We start from the raw sequence: 21,092 nt of genomic DNA, 5'->3' as shown, positions 1-21,092 counted from the left end.
CCCCCCAGACGCTTGCATAGTGGATATGGACAACGGTGAGTGTGACGATTACAAGCTGAAGTGGTATTTTGAGAAAAAGCTGCACATTTGCACCCAGTTCTGGTATGGTGGCTGCGGAGGAAATGCCAATAGATTTGAAACTCGAGAAGAATGCGAAGCTTTATGCATCAAATCATGAACAATGGGTCTACTGATCCACTAAAGGGGTGGATTAAACCCAAATACGAATACCCAAGATCAAATGAAAGAGGTCTTAAATTTTGTGGTGCAGAGAGAAAATTTGGTGCTCGCATCTGATAAGAACAACGTTTCTTGTGGCACCTTAAATACACAACAAATTTATTTTGACATATTTAGTCCACCAGAAGTATTGTGTTTTTTTCTGCTATAATCAGTTCATAGCACAGCTCTGTAGGGGTTCAAGTAATTTCTCCGTTGACTATGGAAGTAGCTGAGGACATTTAAAAAAAAGAAGACTAAAACTTGATATCATTTCATTACCAAGATGTGCACCTTGTACAGGAGACAAACGATACCTCAGACATTTGAAAGTGAGCTCTGGGTTGCCACTGACACAATGGTACGGCTAGTAGAACCGTTCTGTTTTTTCACAAGGTGTAAAATTACAAAATTGTGGTAATAAATGTTTCATGCAACTGATTCTTATTAGTCCAGCTTTTTTGTTGTTGTCTGAAATAAACACAATGTATTTGAATAAAAGCAGTTCCTCCATAACAACGTATTATGAATATGAAGCCCACATTGCTGTTTCATATAAAATATGCAATTTACTTATTTTGGAGTATGTTCCATTGAACCCAATGGAACTTTCTTCTGAATAAACAGCTATAGCAGGCATCCCCAAACTGCGGCCCTCCAGATGTTTTGGCCTACAACTCCCATGATCCCTAGCTAACAGGACCAGTGGCCGGGGAAGATGGGAATTGTAGTCCAAAACATCTGGAGGGCCGAAGTTTGGGGATGCCTGAGCTATAGGGTTCCATTGGCAAGTTATAGTGGTACCTTGGTTTACGAACTTAATCTGTTCTGGAAGTCTGTTCTTAAACCAAAGCGTTCTTAAATCAAGGCGTGCTTTCCCATAGCAGCGGGGGACTCAATTTACAAATGGAAAACACTCAACATGTTCTGCTTCCAAGGCAAAGTTCACAAACCAAAACACCTACTTCTGGGTTTGCAGCATTCTTAATCCAAGTTGTTCATAAACTAAGCTGTTCTTAAACCAAGGTACCACTGTATTTTCCTTTTTAATGGTGTGTTATTTATTTCCAAAAAAACCACTGAAGTTTCAGTTTTAGAATCAACACAAACTATATGAAAAAGCAATATAATGCAGCATACTTATTGCCACCCCACACACCTTAGTATTAGCTGAATATTGTTAAAATCCAATAGATACATTCAATGAAATAGACGGGCACGGTTCTCTAATTTTTTTAGCTGTTTGGGATGTTTAGCTGCTGTTTTAATATTTGTGTTCACCATAGCTGTCAACTTTCGGATTTGAAAATAAGGGATCAGCAGCCTCACCTGTCCCGGGGACAGTCTACGGTATATCTAACAATCCAGGATAGCAGTGGGAAACGGCGCTGGAATAAGGGAATTTCCAGCCAAAAAAAAGGGGAAAGTTGACAGCTGTGGGAGGGAGTTTCCCGCAAAAAAAGGGGAGGGTTGGCAGCTATGGTGTTCACTGCCTTGGAAACCAGCAATTCATTAAAAAGGGGGACTAGATAAAATTTTAACGTAAAGAAAAAATGTATTTCCAAAGGGAAAAAATGACAGTTTCTCCAAAATAGCAAATCAGCTTAACATTGTTAAAAACTCCAAAACCAAACTTCTTTTAAAATGCTGATTAAGTGCTGAGAAAGGATTCAAGGGCTGAAGAATCTGTAATGCAACTCCTGTGTGAGATGAGAAATGACATTGCTGGCTTGAAAAGAGAATCTGGACAAATAAGGCAGGAAGTTTCTGGTCTGAAAGAAGAAACTGGATTGATTAAAAAAGGAGACAAATAAAATTAATGAAAAATTGGAAGATCTGCAAAAGGACTTTGTAAATTTAAAAGCAGAAGTTAGCCAAGTGAAAGCTGAGGCTAAGAAATTGGACACAAGAGTTGGACTTTTGGAAGAAGGTAGTACCAGAACAGGGGTCAGACTTGCACAGGCTGAAAAAGTGCAATTTTCGGTGCAGGATTCTATTGCTTATTTACAGCTTAGAGACATTAGGGGACATTGTAAACCTTTTTAAAAAACCTTTTTTTAAATTCTTTTTATACCTACCTACCTACTTACATACCCCGCCCCTCTGGCTGGGTTTCCCCAGCCACTCTGGGCAGCTTACAGCATATCTAAAAACTTTATGCCTTTGTGTTGTTGTATATTCCTAAATATCACCTCACACAAAAGGTAAAGGTAAAAAGGTAAAGGACCCCTGGACGGTTAAGTCCAGTCAAAGGTGACTGTGGCTTGTGGCACTCATCTCGCTTTCAGGCCGAGGGAGCCAGCGTTTGTCCACAGACAGCTTTCTGGGTCATGTGGCCAGCATGACTAAACCACTTCTGCTGCAAGGGGACACCATGACGGAAACCAGAGCGCACAGAAACGCCGTTTACGTTCCTGCTACAGCAGGACCTATTTATCTACTTGCACTGGCATGCTTTCGAATTGCTAGGTAGGCAGGAGTTGGGATAGAGCAACGGGAGCTCACTCCTTCATGGGGATTCAAACCGCCGACCTTCTGATTGGCAAGCCCAAGAGCTCAGTGGCTTAGACCACAGTGCCACCCTCGTCCCTCGAGTCCTCTTGTAATGCGTGGCTGAGTAAAATGGAAATGGGGGTATTGGTTTGTTTAAAATTGAGCAAAATAATTGATGAGGACACTTTCTCACCCAATCCCTTCTTTTCCCATTAGTCCACTCAGGGGCAAGAGGCTGTAGACATGAGTCACAGTGCCGGAACTCAGCCTGCTTTAAATTGAAACTTGTCTGAGTGAATTTGATATTAGTAGTACAAATAAACACAGAAAGTGTTGATGGAGAAGCCATGAGCGAACTCTGCAAAGCATTTCTAGTGGATGCCTATAAAGAATTTTACAGCATGCTACATTCCTGCATTTTTTCATATTCTTCTTTATGCTCCTTTAAGCTCATAAATCTAACTGTCTGGAGTGTATAGAAGCCTAGCTATTGGGTTTCTCAAAAGGATCCAAAATGGCTTTTCCATATGCTATATCTTACAGACGCCCGGAACAAAATAAAATAAAATAAACATACCCCAGTCAAGCAAAAAGCATGTCGTGAACCATGGCTGCAGTCCAACACTCAGCTGGGCTGCATAAATCCCATTGAAACCAAACCTGTCTGCATTATACATTTAAAATGGCAGCATACCGCTTTAAACAATGAAGTCTTCTCCCAAAGAATCCTGGGAGCTGTAGTTTGTTCAGGGTGCCAAGAGGTGTTAGCAGGTGTTATTCCTGCCACAGAGCTACAATCACCAGAGCGGTATCAGAATCAATCCCTCTTTCCCTGGAATCCTGAGAGGTGTTGATCTGGGACAGGGGTCAGCAAACTTTTTCAGCAGGGGGCTGGTCCACTGTCCCTCAGACCTTGGGGGGGGGCAGACTATATTTTGGAAAAAAAGATGAACAAATTCCTATGCCCCATAAATAACCCAGAGATGCATTTTAAATAAAAGGACACATTCTGCTCATGTAAAAACACCAGGCAGGCCCCACAAATAACCCAGAGATGCATTTTAAATACAGTGGTACCTCGGTTTATGAACACAATTGGTTCCGGAAGTCTGTCCATAAACTGAAGCATTCATAAACTGAAGCGAACTTTCCCATTGAAAGTAATGGAAAGTAGATTAATCTGTTCCAGACGGTCCGCGGAGTACTTAAACTGAAGTGTTCATAAACTGAAGCGAACTCTCCCATTGAAAGTAATGGAAAGTGGATTAATCCGTTCCAGACGGGTCCGTGGAGTACTCAACCTGAAGCGTACTTAACCCGAAGCATGGGTGTAATTGGTTCCGGAAGTCTGTTCATAAACTGAAGCGTTCATAAACTGAAGCGAACTTTCCCATTGGAAGTAATGGAAAGTGAATTAATCTGTTCCAGATGGGTCCGCGGCGTTCGTAAACCGGAAATTCGTAAACCGAGGTGTTCATAAACCGAGGTTCCACTGTAAAGGGACACAGTCTGCTCATGTAAAAACACCAGGCAGGCCCACAAATAACCCAGAGATGCATTTTAAATAAAGGGACACATTCTGCTCATGTAAAAACACCAGGCAGGCCCCACAAATAACCCAGAGATGCATTTTAAATAAAAGGACACATTCTGCTCATGTAAAAACATGCTGATTCCTGGACCGTCCGGGGGCTGGACCCCTGATCTGGGAGAACCTCTCAGCACCCTTAACAAACTACAGATCCTAGGATTCTGTGGGGAAAGCCATGGCTGCTCAGGCATGGAAGGCATGGAAATACATTTGATCATCATATTTTGAATGGCTTTTTGATGCCTGATTGGCGTGCACGATTTAGAGATGGCAGGATCAGGTTACAATCACCACACCCACCATCTTAATCTTCTAGTGTTAATACAGCACAGGTCAGTGTGGCCAATATTTGTTTCATCTATTGTGTAGGTGAGTAGCTCCATCTGGTATGATGGCTGAGCCCCTACCTGCCTACAGACTGTCTTGCCAGAGTGGTGCATGCCCTGGTTATCTCCTGCTTGGACTATAGCAATGAGCTCTACGTGGGGCTACCTTTGAATGTGATCCGGAAACTACAAACAATCCAGAATGCGGCAGCTAGACTGGTGACTGGGAGCGGCCGCCAAGACCACATAACACCGGTCCTGAAAAACCTATGTTGGCTCCCAGTACGTTTCCGAGCACAATACAAGGTGTTGGTGCTGACCTTTAAAGCACTAAACAGCCTCAGCCCAGTATACCTGAAGGAGCATCTCCACCCCCATCATTCAGCCCAGACACTGAGATCCAGCACCGAGGGCCTTCTAGAGGTTCCCTCACAGCAAGAAGTGAAGCTACAGGGAACCAGGCAGAGGGCCTTCTCGGTAGTGGCGCCCACCCTGTGGAACACCCTCCCATCAGATGTCAAGGAAATAAATAACTATCTGACTTTTAGAAGACCTATGAAGGCAGCCCTGTTTAGGGAAGTTTTTAATGTTTGGTGTTTTATTGTGGTTTTAATATTGTGTCGGGAGCCTCCCAGAGTGGCTGGGGAGGCCCGACCAGATGAGCAGGGTATAAGTAATAAGTTGTTGTTGTTGTTGTTGTTGTTTAGTTAGCCCATGGCTAAAGGAGCATCTCCACCCCCATCGTTCTGCCCGGACACTGAGGTCCAGCTCCGAGGGCCTTCTTGCGGTTCCCTCATTGCGAGAAGCCAAGTTGCAGGGAACCAGGCAGAGGGCCTTCTCGGTGGTGGCGCCTGCCCTGTGTAACGCCCTCCCATCAGATGTCAAAAAGGAAAACAGCTAGCAGATTTTTAGAAGACATCTGAAGGCAGCCCTGTTTAGGAAGGCTTTTAATGTTTAAGAAATTAGTGTATTTTAATGTTTCTGTTGTAAGCCGCCCAGAGTGGCTGGGGAAACCCAGCCAGATGGGCGGGGTATAAATAATAAATTATTATTATTATTATTATTATTATTATTATTATTATTATTATTATTATATGTATCTCTTGAGCCCAGTTCCCCAGGCTGTTGCCCTAAATATACCCCCACCCCGGGTTGGTACTGGTTGTTGGTGTTATAGATTGTTTGGGGGGGACCCCCCTAAACCCCAGAAATGAACAAATGGTAGGATTTGGATGGCTTGAGATGTGAAGGGAGAAATGCAAGCTGTAGAGGAACTTCTGGGCAGAACGGCCAGGCCAAGCTAGGGCCATTGACAATACAAGAGAACTGTCCTCCCCACCCCCTTGCCCTGAGTTGTGAACAGAGACTGGGGGCTCCCTGGTGGTCTAGTGGTTAGGATTCAGCACTCTCACTGCCACGGTCTGGGAGGGAAACAACACAAAACACAGAGACTGGGGGGTTTGGAAGGTTTTCAAGGTTACTGGGAGTGAGGAGACAGGAAAAGAGAAGTTTTTTAGCAAGGTGTTCTGGGAAGAGGAAGGAAGAAGAAAGGTTGTCATCCATCTTGGGCAGGCTGGCTGAAGGCTGGTTGGTAAAGATGCCTCGGACTCCAGCTCCACTGCTGTGGGGAACAAGCCCCTCTTGAAATGACCATGTTGTAAGGTCTGGACTACCTCCATGGAGACTGAAGGTGTAAACAGGTGAATAAACCATTCTAATTAAAGCTACAACAGTCTCTGCCATGTCTCTGAAGGAACACAGACCTTGGACCCCCTGGAATCTTGCTGCAGCTGGCGCAGAAAGTGGGGTGGGGGTAGCACCCAACTTTTGTAACAGGGCTGGGAACAGCCCTTCAGATGTTGAGCTATGACTCTCATCATACCTGATCATGGGCTTATGCTGGCTGAGGTTGATGGGAATTGGAGTTGATGGAAGGTCGCATGCTCCCCATCCCTGCTTTGGCTGCTGGTCCCACTGCAGGATGCTGGTAGTCACACAGTGTGATGCAAAACCTCCTTTTAGAATGGCACATTCTCACTATTATAGCTGGAAATGGCAAGAAATACTGTTAGAATTATGACGACGATGAAAGTCAATACCTGGGCATAGTGTTCATTTTCCAGTAAGCCCCAGAGGGATGTATCATATTTTATACATCCTGCCCCCACCCCCAGACAAGCCCCCAAACCGCTCCTGGACAGAACCAGGTAGAAACTATTCAGCTAATTTCCCCCGTGTTCTTCGGCCAAGAACGGTGGACAAGTGAGGCCAGGAAAATCACTTGATGGATCATCCCACTGGAACTCCGGCCTCTTAGCGGCAACCAAGGAAAGGTTCACCAGCAGTTCAGATACATCTCCAAATTGTCCTTGCAGAGCCATTGCCAATGGGCATGGCTTTGCCAGCCAAAACAGTACTGGGGAGGGGGCGGGGAGCCTCGGACCTGGAGGAGTTAGGTTAGAATGCTGATTTACCCTTCATGCCCCAACGCTACACAATCTACACAAACGCCAGAACCATCTTCTACCGCTGCTGGCTAAGAAATTTATAGGACTGGCTTGATTCCCAAAGAGCAAATCAGGTTAGTAAGAGATTCTCCCGGGGCAAAGGCAGGCTCACTCTTCTCCTCTCTTGTGGTGGAATCAGCAAAGAAGACATGCTGGAGAAGGGAAAGGTTAGGTAGCAGGGACGAAAAGACCAGGAAAGGTCATCTTGGGAGAAGATGCTCTGGAGAATGCACCCCATTTCAATGTGGAAGAGCCTTTTGCGGCAAATCGTTTCTACAGAGGCTTCCACTGCTCCTGAGATCCTCTGAATGGGTTTTGACCTGAGAAGCACCTCCTTTTTTCTCTTGGTAAGTAGCAGCAACTGTCTTTGGTGCTGAATAGGACAAGGAGGGTCCCCTCCTTTGCTTGATCATTTAGGAAATCCAATCTGGGCAACAGAGTAGAGCAGGATTGCTTGAATTTTGCCACGTGAGTGACTCTGCTTTTATACTCTCCCTTTCTCTTTCTCTTTCTCTCCCCACCCCAAATATATCATATAGATACATTTATAGGACAACTTGCAAAGCTTTCCCAATTGACAATGGGTAAATACATACTTGCTAGGTCACATGTGCATTGACTTGTGTCCTATCAAATAATATATCCTACTTATCCTTCAATTAAAATGTCGATATTATATGTGCAAGTCAACAGAAAAGCCGAACTCTTTCTACTCCCATCATCTTCCCACCCCCACCCCCAAGTTAGAGCAACATGGCCAGAAAATGATTGAACATTTTTTTCTAACAAGTCCCATTTAAAACATCACCAACACTTAGTGGTTTAAGAACTAAAGAAAACTCTGGGAACCAAAGCAAATCTTTTTCCAGTTGTGACTGCAATGTGGCGGTGTGTGTGTGTGTGTGTGTGTGCGTGCGCATGTGTGTGTTTAAAGTCAAATGCATTCTAGCTTGGGTCCTTAAGGAAGTTCATGCGAGGAAAGTTTCCTATTCCTTCCACCTACCTGCATTCCTCTGGAAAAAAAAGGCCTTTCAAAATGGTAGGGGGTGGATGGGCTCCTGAGTAATGTCCTTAAGTGAACTTATCTCAGATTCCAAGACCAGTTCTGGATTATATTCCATCCCACATTGTTCAAAAGAGTCCCATTGAGAAGGTTTTTTGGAAGAGGTGCCAGGAGACTGCAGCATAAGGTGGGACGAGAAATTTAAAATATCCAAGGACCCAAGCCAAAACATACACAAAGTGAAGCTGGCAATATTTGTTGTACCTGTCAGTGTGAGCTAAGCGTTTTTGCATGCGTAGACCCGCTCTGTTTCACATCAGGGCAGTTGCTTAAAGAGATGTGCTTCACGCTTCACAAAGCCCAGACAAATGGCACTTGTATGCATGCTTTTTGCTTTTACTGGGTTTCCGTCAGAAGATGCCTATTTTATCCTGCTCCTTTGTGGAGATAGCCACAAATCTCGTGGGCCAACCCATCTCCAGAAACCAAATATTCAGAAAATGGATTGTCCCTGCTATGTGAACATCTTGTGACCAGTTAGAAAGATATGTTGAACTATTCCCCAGATGTCTGAGAAGTATGCACCCTCTTGGGTCATTGGGTCATTCTGTAAATCTTACCCTTGTGTGCGAGGAAATATATTAGTATATAAATTCTCCAGAAAGGGGAAACAAAATTCCCCCAACTGTTTTTCTTGGCTGCATGCTGGGTGGGAAAGACGGATGTCCAGGATAAGGCTCAGGTTGCTCATGTAGTCAACATGTGGTCCTCTGCTGGACTACAAATCCCATCATCCCTGACCTCTGGTCATGCTTCCTGGGGCTAATGGGGACTGGAGTCTAACAACATCTGGAGGTGACTCCAGACTTGTGTGATGTCTGAAGTCATCCATTGGTTGTCTGTCTGTGTTGGAAAAGCCCAGCTGCCAGTTTGACAAGTACTGGAATCCAAGGTGTCTATAAGAAATTTGTATTCTTGCATATACATTATGAAGACGCTTTCAGTTCAGGGAAGGGTTTGCAGATGTATGAAACTTGTGCTTATGCTACACTTAGGATCAAAGTTTGGAAAGTTAACCAAGGGAATCTGGGCCTAATGGTCTTTATCCATGTGGTTTTGAAATATAACAAGGACTTAGATGTTGAAAGCTGTAGATAATAAAGATCTACACTGAATATATGTCTGGATTAGGTTTACCTGCAAAGGGGCAGGACAAGACAAATGCCGAAATGTGTCAAGTTAGACTTGCACAGCTAGATCTAAGTACTTAAACTCTCCCTGCTGCTGGATGCAGTATACCCCATGACAGTTGGTCACATTGGGATCACAGTTGCTAACGGAAGCTTAAAGTATTTGGAGAGGGGAGGGGGGAAATTGCAGTTCTTATCCCAAAAGATCTTGTTCCTAGTCCTTTTGTTCAGTTTTCATCAGGCAAGTTTGTTGTCTTTCAATAGACACAGGATGGAAAGCAAATATTTCTTCCAGTGCAAAGTGTAACAATTTGAAGAGGAGTCCTACATCGAATGAAGTTGAGACTGAACTCAGTGTGACTATAAACAGGAAGGAAAAGAACTTTGGAAGATGTTCTTCCAGCATCTAACAAAGCCATTCTAGCAATACTGATCCATATGCAAATAATTGAAAGCCACCTGTTGGGATGAATGAAAACCTTTGATAATACAGTTGTTCAACAAATGTCTGGGGAGAACTTTGCCATATCGAGCAGACAGCATTTCTCCATTTGCTTTCTATTAACACTTGATGATCACTGATGGGAACATACCAGCAGTATGCTATTACTGTCATCACGTGATGTTAAACAATGGCGGAAAGCCTCAGGCAGCAGCAAAACAGCCTTTTGACCAGGCCTTGCATTACAAAATGAATGAACGTCTGTGTGCTCAGCCAGAAGAGGCTAAAGGAGTAACTATTCAAAATTGGATGCTTAAATATAGTGACAAGTGGCCTGGGCCAGTATTTCACTGCCTCAGGACTTGAAGATTGTGTGAGACAATACAGAAAGTTTTCAGGGACGTGCTGAAAGGACAACTGTGCAATGAGAATAATAAAGCAAAACAGAAAATCTTGATGAACAAATAATTTGTGTGGTTGTCTAGTTCAAACAAAGGATTGCATTATGATGTTGTTGACCAGTAAATGGTGATGTTTTCTTTTAGTGTAGTTGCTTCATTCAAAAACTGTTATCGCAGGCCAGAGAGGATTCTCTTGAAAGAACAATTAGTGCATTGCTCAACCAATGGCACCTTATTCAAGGATTTAAGAGAACAGCATGCCTTTCCAAGACATTTTTTATTTTGTGAGGAGGAGACCTTGTGTCCTTGCTAGCTCACTCCCCCCACCATTCTTGTGTTGGTATGGAAGATCTGAAGCAAACTGCATACCCTCCAACATTTCTCTGATGAAAACAGGGACATCCAGTCCTATTTTTTTGCAGAAAAAGAGGTACCAGAACTCACCACGAATGCCTCCCTTGTTCTTTTATAATGACAATGACTCCCACCTGAGAGGTGCCGGAGTTCCGGCTGAAAAATAGAGACCTCCTATTCCATATCCTCCAACATTTCTCCGATGAAAATAGGGATGTCCTAAGGAAAAGCAGGACATTCCAGGATTAAATCAGAAACCAGGACAGCTTCTGTAAATCCAGGACTGTCCCTGGAAACTAGGGACACTTGGAGGGGTACATAGCTGCCAAGTTCCAGCCTGAGAAATAAGGGACTGGACCGGAAGTAGCAGACCGGAAGTAGCGCTGCCGCCATTTTGGAACTGGGCGGAGCATGCTCAGAAGCTACTTTTGATGCTGCTCTGCCCTGTTCAAAAATGGCCGCCGCATCAGAAGTCACGCTGCAGCCATTTTGGAACTGGGCAAAGCAGCATCAAAAGTCGCTTCTGAGCATGCTCCGCCCAGTTCCAAAATGGCCGCCGCGCCAGAATAAACCGGGGAAAAACAAAAAAATCCATTTTTTTCGGCTGGGGACAGCTGGAAAAACGGGGGTTTCCTGGGGAATACGGGAGACTTGGCAGCTATGGAGGGGTATGATGGCTCTGTTTTACATATACTGCCAAGAGACAGTATGCCTCTGAATACCGCTTGCTGGGAATCACAGGTGAGGAGAGTGTTATTAGGGATTACAGTATAGGGGTAGAAATGTTAAAGTTGTTTATGTGTGTAACAACAGCGGCTAGGATTCTTTATGCACAGAAATGGAATGGACGGCAGAAGTCCCCACCAAAGAAGTATGGATGAGTAAGATAATTAACAATGCAGAACTACTGGCAACATTAACAGCAAAATTAAGAGATTTCAGCATTATTCTTTATGGAAGAATAGATGCCTTTTTCAGACTACTTCAAGAAATATTATAGTAAATGGGTGAAAGATTTATACGATCTGAAGAGAAGCCAGAATTGGGAATTATGGGGACAGAACTACCCAAACTATATAGAAATTTATTCACGTATGCAACTACAGTGGCAAGAATGTTACTTGCCCCAAAAGGGAAAGAAGAAGTCCCAGCGAAAGAAGAATGGATACAAAAACTTATGGAATATGCAGAAATGGCGAAACTTACTGGAAAAAAATAAGAAATCAAGATAACAAACTTCTTATAAAAGAATGGAAATGGTTTATTGAATATTTACAAAAACAAAACAAAACACAACTGTAAACAGATAAGAACATTGGCAGGATTATTGTAATAGCCTGCAGTTTTATAAGAGTATATATTTAAAGTAGATGAATAAATGAGTAAATTAAGCTACTGTAATTTGGAATAAGCAGTAAATATAAAAGTAAATGTAAGGAACCACAGAAAGAGGGGGAAGGAATTTGAGTTTTGAAATGTTAAAATGATTGTAAAATTATTGGAATGTATACAATTGAAAATCATAAAAAATAAAAGAAATAAAGAAATATTATAGTATGATGAACTCACGAGCAGGATTTGAGCTATGAGCAATAGAAGTAACTGGATTGTATTATCATGGTTATGATTTAATAGATAGAAGATAGGGAGATGCAGAAGAGGAGAAACAACAACTCCATGGAAAACAGGGTGGGAAGTCAACAAAAAGAAGAGAAAAGAAGAAATTGGGTTTTGATTGTATATTTAAAAAATGTGGAAACTTAATAAAATATACACAGTATGACTTTTCTACAGACCTCCTCTGTCTGAAGCTCATGTTTGCCATTTGTGGCTTGCATCCTACTTGCCTGCCCTGCTAATACTGGACTTCCACTGTACAGTGGTACCTCTACTTACGAATTTAATGCGTTCCAAACACACATTTGTAAGTCGAAAAAAATTGTAAGTCAAATCCCATAGGAATGCATTGGGAGAAAAAATTCGTAAGTAGAAGCAACCCTATCTAAAAATTCATAAGTAGAAAAAAATCCAATCTAAACCGCATCCAAGATGGCAGACGGAGCTCCATTCGTAAGTAGAAACATTCGTAAGTAGAGTTATTCGTAAGTAGAGGTACCACTGTATAATGAAAAATAAGGATTGAGAATACGTTTTGGAAATGTTCAGAGGAAGACAAAAGCAAGGAACATTTATCACTGTCTCTCTTGCTTATACTTTACCTCAAGTCACTAATGTAACCTCATTCTCCAAAATGCAGTCCAGGATGTCCAAGAACATAGCTTGGCTCGTGGCGCTTAATACCATAAGCAAAGCAAATTAAAGTCATGCCAAACCATCTGCTTTAAAGCAGAACTTAAATTCACAAAAAGTACAGAAAAATGAGGCCCTGTAAGATGGCAAATCTCATTAACAGCACTGAAAAACAAATATAGGTTTTTCAGACATTACCACATCTTTTGTTGCTCAAATGTTCTGAGCATTCCATTGCTCCGGAAAAACTAAGAGTAATAGAGACAGAATCATACACTTCATACTACTGTAATTCTATCTAGACTTCTAAGACCTTCTGCTCGCTTCATCATTCTGCATAAACTATGTTTGTTATACATTGAAGAATCCACAGTGGAATAGTGACTCTAATTCTCATTAGCGACTGTCCTTGAAGTGGTCGTGTACCATAGAATTATAGAATTGTAGAGTTGGAAGGGACCTCAAGGGTCATTTAGTAGTCCAATCCCCTGAAATACTGGAATCTCAACTAAAGCACCCATGACAGATGGCCACCCAACCTCTGCTTAAAAATCTCCAAGGAAGGAGAGTTCACCACCTCCCGAGGGAGACCGCTCCACTGTCAAACTGCTCTTACCGCCATAAAGTTCTTCTTGATGTCCAGTCAGAATATCCTTTCTTGTAACTTGAAGCCATTGGTTGGGGTCCCACCCTATGGAGCAGGTGAAAACAAGCTTGCTCCATCTTCCATGTGACAGCCCTTGAGATATTTGAAGATGGCTATCATATCTCCTCTCAGTCTCCTCTTTTCCAGCCTAAACATACCCAGCTCCTTCAACCATTGCTCATAAGGCTCGGTTCCCAAGCCTTGTATTATGAGGTCATCTGCTTTGTGATGCGTTTTGTACTTGTCATCTGGGCAGACCAGGACCTCCATACACACTGCCCAGGCTTGCGCCCCGGGGAGGCTCCTAATGCAGTGGTTTGACTTCACCCCCAGGGGCACACTCCATTGTCTCTCGAGACAGACAGATGTTAACAACAAGTGCCTTATTGACTGTGAAGATTAGAACCAAAGAGTAGCTTTTTATCTAAATTAATCGCCGATAAAAGAAGTGGTCTTGGGAGCTCTCCTGTGAGATCTGGCAGAAACTTGTAAAATGAAGGTGTTTTGGCTTCTAGGTGCTATTGGCAGAGAGGATGAGATGTGTGGCTATGCTTTCAATAGCAACCAGAGGCATTCATAATGTGTGGTTCTGTCCTGCATTGACTTACATAGGGGCATATGTAAATGCCATAAAGGAAGATGAAATAGTCACTCCGGACAGCAGATTCAAAGGGGATTATTTTCCTATCTCCAGTCAAGATCTTCCATGTTACTATTTTGAATTAACCCCATGATGAACCAATGCATGAGACTGTCTGTTTCCCCCTCCGTAGCAAACACTTGACAACTTGCACAAAATATGAAGATGTTTTTGGTATTTGTCTTCATCGTTACCGAGGCTCAGACGTCGATGGGTCATATACCAGGTACGGCACTGTTTTCTTGTTTTAAAATGGTCATGCTTGCTCCTTTGGAAAACCAGAATATCTCAAATAGTATACTGTTTTTGTAAGGTAAAGGGGCCCCTGACCATTAGGTCCAGTCGTGACCAACTCTGGGGTTGCGGGGCTCATCTCATGTAATTGGCTGAGGGAGCCAGCGTATAGCTTCCAGGTCATGTGGCCAGCATGACAAAGCCACTTCTGGCGAACCAAGGCAGCACACGGAAACGCCGTTTACCTTCCCGCTGTATTTGAACCGCCGACCTTCTGATCAGCAAGCCCTAGGCTCTGTGGTTTAACCCACAGCGCCACCCGTGTCCTTAGTATATTTGTATAATTGAGCAAAACACCAGGCACAGTTTTCATACGTCCAGATGTGCCCCTAGCACATGTTAATTGTCCTGGATAGAGTTATGGGAGGTACAGGAGATCTTTGGAACACCCAACCAATAAAACATACCTGGAGTGAGGCCATTCAGCCATACATTTAAAGCACTGCGATATCACTTCAAGCAGTCATGGTAAAGTCTTCATGTGAGCCATTCCACCTTGGTTATTGTACTATTTCCTCACTCTCTGTAAGAAATGAATACCTGAAGATTAAGTCTTGATTCCTTAATCTTACTCCTTTCCTTTCTTCCTTTCTAGCCCCGCAGCCTGCTGATATTGTTTTTTTGGTTGCTAGCAGCAATACGTCTTCACACCATGTCAAAACGTTTATTAGCAAAGCCATCGATGGTTTACCGCTAGGTCCTAATGAGTATCGTGTTGCACTTGCCCAGTATAACGATCGAGTATACAATGAATTCCAACTGGATACCTATAAAGGGAAGATTCCAATGTTGAACCATATCAAAAACAAAGTTGTGTTCAGAGGCGGGCCCTTGAAAACTGGCACTGCTCTCCGGAAGATTCACGAGACCTATTACGGGAAGCCAACCCCTGAAAGGGACCGGTCCAAGATTTTGGTTGTGATGACGTCTCAACCATCTGGTGATGATGTAGAAGAAAGTGCCCAGTTGTTGCAGAAAGCAGGAGTGAAGGTCCTTGCACTGGGCTTGGAGGATGCTTCCTACGATGAACTAATTCAGATGGCCACAAAACCATTTAGCTTCTTTTTCCCCAGAACAGAAGAACTCGTTTTATTTTCTCAGAACATTTCCGGAATCGTAGATGCCATTCGCATAGGTAGCAACAACCACCCAGATCTAACAAACAAGAGAGCTGAGGACAAAGTAAATAACGGGACAGTTATAGAAGGTAAGGTGCTGTTGAAAATAGATTTAGAAGGAAGAGGGCGGCAGTGCTAGAAAAAAAAAAGTTTAACACTGGTCTGTCCCAAATATGGCTGGAGGTCTTACTCAAAACACACTTGATGCCATATTCCCCAAACCACTCCCACCTGCCCACTAGCTGATGTCACTCATTATGTCAGCTGATGGGTGGGAGGGTAGGGTTCAACTCTGTGTTAGTAGGCTTGCCATACAACAGGAAAATTCCTGACATGTCCTGGTTTTCGGGTGTAAAAATGGCGTCGGGGGGGATTTCGCCGACGAAATGGCAGAGGAAACCTGGGTGTATGGCAACGCGATGGAAAACTCAGCGGGAACAGCTTCAAAAGCTTCAAATCACTATTTTTGGGTTAAAGGTAAAGGTAAAGGGACCCCTGACCATTAGGTCCAGTTGTGGAAGACTCTGAGGTTGCGACGCTCATCTCGCTTTACTGGCTGAGGGAGCCGGCGTACAGCTTCCGGGTCATGTGGCCAGCATGACTAAGCCGCTTCTGGCGAACCAGAGCAGTGCACAGAAACGCTGTTTACCTTCCTACTTGCACTTTGACGTGCTTTTGAACTGCTAGTTGGCAGGATCAGGGACCGAGCAATGGGAGCTCACCCCGTCACGGGGATTCAAACCGCCGACCTTCTGATCAGCAAGCCCTAGGCTCTGTGGTTTAACCCATGTTTAACCCAGCGCCACCCGTGTCCCTATTTGGGGGGGGTTAGGTTTCCCCCCAAAAGCTCAAGAATTTGGGTTTGTTCCCCAAAAAAGTTTAACAATTTGGGTGGTTTCCTTTAAAAAGATTGACAATTTTATGGTCTTCCTATGGCACCCCTATGAGTCCGACCTTTCCATTCCTGCCATTTCATTGTTGCAAGAAATTATAACAACGGTTGCCAGTTAATAGGGGTAGCGAGGCACAAGCAAGATGTTTGACAAAGTTATGAATTATTGAACTCTCCAAGTTCAGGCCTGCTCAGTTATAAATATATTAAAGGAAATAAAGAAAAAAACCCATCTATTGTATATGGCAATCATGCCTTACAACTGGAAAACCACAGTGTAGAAAATCAAAGGACAGCTCATTCAAATCAGCTCAGCACCTCTGCAATTCAGTAGCTTATGCTTGTTCATGAAAACATTCCCACCCCGTTGTACAAATCTTCTTGGGTCTAGATCCAGGGTGGGGAAGCTTTGGCTTCTCAGATGTTGCTGGGCTCAAGTTCTCATCAGTCACAGGAAGCTTGGGTGAAGGTCAGGGATGGTGGGAAATTGAATGAAATTATCATTTCAGTCACAGACCAGTTCCAGCCCACATACAATATCAAGGAAGTCATAAAGCAAGATAGGGATATACAGGTATTTGAATTTTCAATTCAGGGACAATACAGATATAGCAACAATTAAAAATATATTAATTATAACTTAGTCACTAAAAATATAACCTAAAATTAACATTTAAGGCCTTTATCATTATGATAGCACAGCTTGTTCCCTAAGTTTTATGGCAATCGCACAGAATTTGGCTAGTGGTGGTAGGACATCTGGAGAGTCCAAAATTCCTCATCCCCGGCTTGCAGTGGAGAACAGATCCCTTGGGACGGTTGAGCATGGCTGTGCCATTGTGAAGGCAGTTTCACTGGCTCAGAATAGCCAAGCAATAGTCAATGATTAATCTTGCATTTCCTTCCCACTGCAGCTTGCGATGACGATGCAGTCGCCGACGTGGTATTCATAGTGGATGCAGGTCCTTCGCAAAACAAATTTGAGAAGATTCAAATATTTTTGGGAAAGCTGGTGTCTTCTCTGGACGTGAAGGAGAAATGCATAAAGGTTGGCTTGGTGACGTTCAGCGCCAAACCCGAGGTGATATTTTTACTGCGGATGGAAATGGATAAGACTAATGTTCTGCAGCGCATACAAAGTCTTTCTCCCAAGGCAGGGAAGGCCAACATTGGCTCGGCCATGAATTTCACAAGGGAGAAAGTTTTCACTGAAAGTTCCGGAAGCAGGAAGACCCAGGGCGTGGAACAAATAGCCATCCTGATCACTCACAGGCCTTCAGAAGACGGGGTGGGCAATGCCGCAACCGTTCTCAGGAGAGCAGGCGTGACTGTCTTTGCAATTGGCGTTGAAAGGGCTGATGTCACTCAGTTAACCCAGATAGCTGCGTACCCGCCACAACAATATGTAACCCACCTGAAAACATTTCCCCACTTGCCACGCCAGGCTCTCGTTTTTCATAAGAAGGTGGTGAATCAGGTCAACGAAAGCTCTACATGGACAACAAAAGAGCAGAACTGCTTAAAAGAGGTAACTTGTCAACTTAACGCTGTTTCAAGAGAGTTACAATGCTCTAGTTCAGGCATCCCCAAACTTTGGCCCTCCAGATGTTTCGGACAACAATTCCCATCTTCCCCGACCATTGGTCCTCTTAGCTAGGGATCATGGGAGTTTTAGGCCAAAACATCTGGAGGGCTGCAGTTTGGGGATGCCTGCTCTAGTTCCTCAGCAAAAGCGAGAAGAACATCTCCAGAGGTGTTGCAGAAGACTCATCTGGCTCTTAAAAAAATGTGACAATAGCAGACTGGAAAGCAGGAAGCCAGACAACAACACCATGCTCTCCCTTGGAAAAAGCCGAAAAGGGAAAATAGCATAATCTGTTATATTATTATTTATGTAGAGCATTTGTGTCCTGCTCTTCAGCCAAAAAGGCTCCCAGGATGGTTTACATCCAGTCAATTAAACGAGTCTGTCCTTTGCAATCTGAAATAAAAAGGTCACAGAAGGGGAAAGGGACAGGGAGTGAAGTAGGGGGGGAACCAAAATTCAAGCATCAATTCTTGAACAGTTGTTTTTATAGTGACCGTTTCTTTGCCCAATTTAGGGATAGGAAGTGCCTGGCTTTCAGCAAAGCTAGTGGAATGAGGCCTTCTTCCTCTCTCTCCCACTGAGGCAGCCTGATGGAATGGCTGCTCCCTGAGGGAAAGGAGGCCTGAAGGAGTTGGCCTGTCATACCCATAGCTGCCAAGTCTCCCGTTTTCCCCGGGAAAACCCCTTTTTTACTTACCTTTTCCGAGTGGTCCCCCGTATCACTTCGTCTCCCGTTTTTCTCCATTATTTTCTCCTGCCAGTGGCCATTTTCTTTCTTTCCGATTTGCCCTTCTATGGGCACCAAAAATGGCCGCCGTCAGCTTCAAAAGCCGCATGTACGCATGTCCGGAAGTGCATAGACGTCACTTCCGATGTTGGCGGCGGCCATTTTGGTGCCCATAGATGGGCGGAGCGTCACCGGAAGTTGCGTTGGAGCACTTCCTGACATGCGCACAAGCGATTTTTGAAGCCGGCCGCAGCCATTTTGGGTGCCCATAGAAGGGCAAAGCGACACCGGAAGTTACATCGACGCAACTTCCGGTGTCAAATGGCTGCCGGTCCCAGATTCTGCAGTCCGGAACTTGGAAGGTAAGGTCATACCAGAGCTGATGGTTTGAGCCCTGCTTCCCATCTCTCTCGGAAAAAGAGCTCTAGATACAACATTTGACTAGTTTTGCAGCACCTTTGCAGATCTTCCTCTTGTTTCTGTCTGTCACGGACTCTGGAACCAGTCTCTCGTTTCTGGGAAGTTCAGCCGACTGGCAATGGCTCTCCAGAGTTTCAGCCAGAAGCCTTCCTCATCCTGACCTAGAGATGCTGGGGGTTGATCCTGAGACCTTCTGCACACATATCCCTGAGCTATGGCACTTCTCCAAAGGCCTGCCACTACATCCTGAGGATCCACAGACATCGTTGTGAGATTAAATCCTGGAATATGATAACTTTTGGATGATCTCAATATGACTAGGAAGAGAGCCATCTGGACAGGAATGCATGTTCTGATAAGAATGACTCTCTCCTTCCATTTACAAATGTGGGGGATTGGGGGAAATATGGTTTCTTACTATCACTTGCTAACATTTTGTTGGCCCGATTCAGAGAGCTGCGGAGGGATCCACGGGGCCTGCTGAGGTTGTGTTCTCCCACAAAACTCACAGAAGCTTCTGGCTGCTTCAAATGGTTATCAAGGCAGGATGGGAGCAGGGTGATAAGGAGGAAGCTGGCCTGAACCCAAGAAAATTCCCATCACACTGATCTCATTAGCAGAGGTTGCGCGTGGAAACCCTTTAACTTAGGCCTAAGGTTATAAAGGTCAGCACGAACACTTTGAATTGTGCTAGGAAATGTACTGGGGAGCCAATGTAGGTCTTTCAGGACCGGTGTTATATGGTCTTGGCGGCCACTCCCAGATACCAGTCTGGCTGCCGCATTCTGAATTAATTGGGTCACCTTCAAAGGTAGCCCCACGTAGAGTGCATTGCAGTAGTCTTACATTAAATAAAATAATGTATGAAGCAGTCTTTAGTTAAATGCACTTCTGCAAACAAACAAACAAACCCCCACGCAGGATAAATTCATTGTTTGAATTATTAAATGCATCACCAAAATTCTCCTCCCCACAGGCTGTGTGGATACAGAAGAAGCCGATATTTATTTTCTCATCGATGGTTCCTCGAACCTCGATTATTTCGACTTTGTGGATCTGAAGTTGTTTTTGAAAGAAGTGGTCAGATTTTTCCCGATAGGACCGAATAAAGTTCGCTTTGGAGTTGTGCAGTATGCAGAAATGAACGAGCTGGAATTCGGACTGGAGGAATATGGTAAAGCAAGTGATATACTGAAAGCCATTGATAACATCCGTCAAATAGGTGGCAGGCCTCGCACGGGAGCAGCTTTGGCATTCATCCAACCCTTGCTAAGAAGGTCACAAGGTCAACACTCCCGAAATGTTCCCTGCCATCTGATAGTGCTAACTGACCGGAAATCAGAGGACCATGTTGAGGGACCTGCCAAGAGGTTGAGGAATGAAATGGTCAACATTTATGCCATCGGTGTCAGACACACTAATGAGTCACAGATTTATGAGATCGCAGAGTCAAAGGACAGAGCTTATTCTGTCAACGATTTTGCCTCTCTGAAGCATATAAAGAATGAAGTTGTCCGAGAGATCTGTGCTGTAGAAGGTAAGAAGAATCACCGTATAATTTTACTTTTATTTTTTTATTTTTTTTTTATTTTTTATTTTTATTTTTTTATTTTTTTTATTTATTTTAAAATAATAAAAAATAAAAATATTAAAAAATAAAAAAAATAAAAAAATAAAATAATAATATATATATATATATAATTTTACTTTTAAACTTCAGGGGAGAATGTCTGCTCTTAAATAGCCCAAATGGCAGCACTCATGCTTATGTGATACTAGCATACTTGAAAGAACCCTGAGATTTGGAGAAATACAATAAATTGCTAGGGGGAAATGCTTCAGGGAAAAGATCCAAAACAGTCCCATAAGACATTAATGGGATAGATCTATATGGATAGATTTTCAGGTGAACCAGAGAGAGTTTAATTCTGTTTCTGCTTTAAAAAAGAAGGAAAATGATGGGTGCCCAGGCTTTAGGTGGAGTGTAAAAT

At 43.5% G+C, this 21,092-nt stretch overlaps 2 protein-coding genes across 2 annotated transcripts in view; both read left to right on the top strand.

Moving 5' to 3' along the window:
• Positions 1-660, top strand: part of LOC118091883 (collagen alpha-6(VI) chain) — a 94,996-nt gene extending 94,336 nt beyond the window's left edge. The window contains exon 41 of the mRNA XM_060281053.1: positions 9-660. Within this exon, the coding sequence (XP_060137036.1) occupies positions 9-178 (170 nt within the window). The 3' untranslated portion in view covers positions 179-660. The remainder of the gene's footprint in view (positions 1-8) is intronic.
• A 13,612-nt stretch (positions 661-14,272) lies between these two features.
• The window catches only part of LOC118091932 (collagen alpha-6(VI) chain), a 61,696-nt gene continuing 54,876 nt past the window's right edge, over positions 14,273-21,092 (top strand). The window contains 5 exon segments of the mRNA XM_035129537.2: positions 14,273-14,288; positions 14,952-15,563; positions 17,281-17,841; positions 17,844-17,894; positions 20,078-20,638. Of these exon segments, the coding sequence (XP_034985428.2) occupies positions 14,273-14,288; positions 14,952-15,563; positions 17,281-17,841; positions 17,844-17,894; positions 20,078-20,638 (1,801 nt within the window).

Source organism: Zootoca vivipara, chromosome 12 (genome assembly GCF_963506605.1).
Source record: "Zootoca vivipara chromosome 12, rZooViv1.1, whole genome shotgun sequence".
Classification (NCBI taxonomy): domain Eukaryota; kingdom Metazoa; phylum Chordata; class Lepidosauria; order Squamata; family Lacertidae; genus Zootoca; species Zootoca vivipara.
This window is presented reverse-complemented; position numbering and strand designations above follow the sequence as displayed.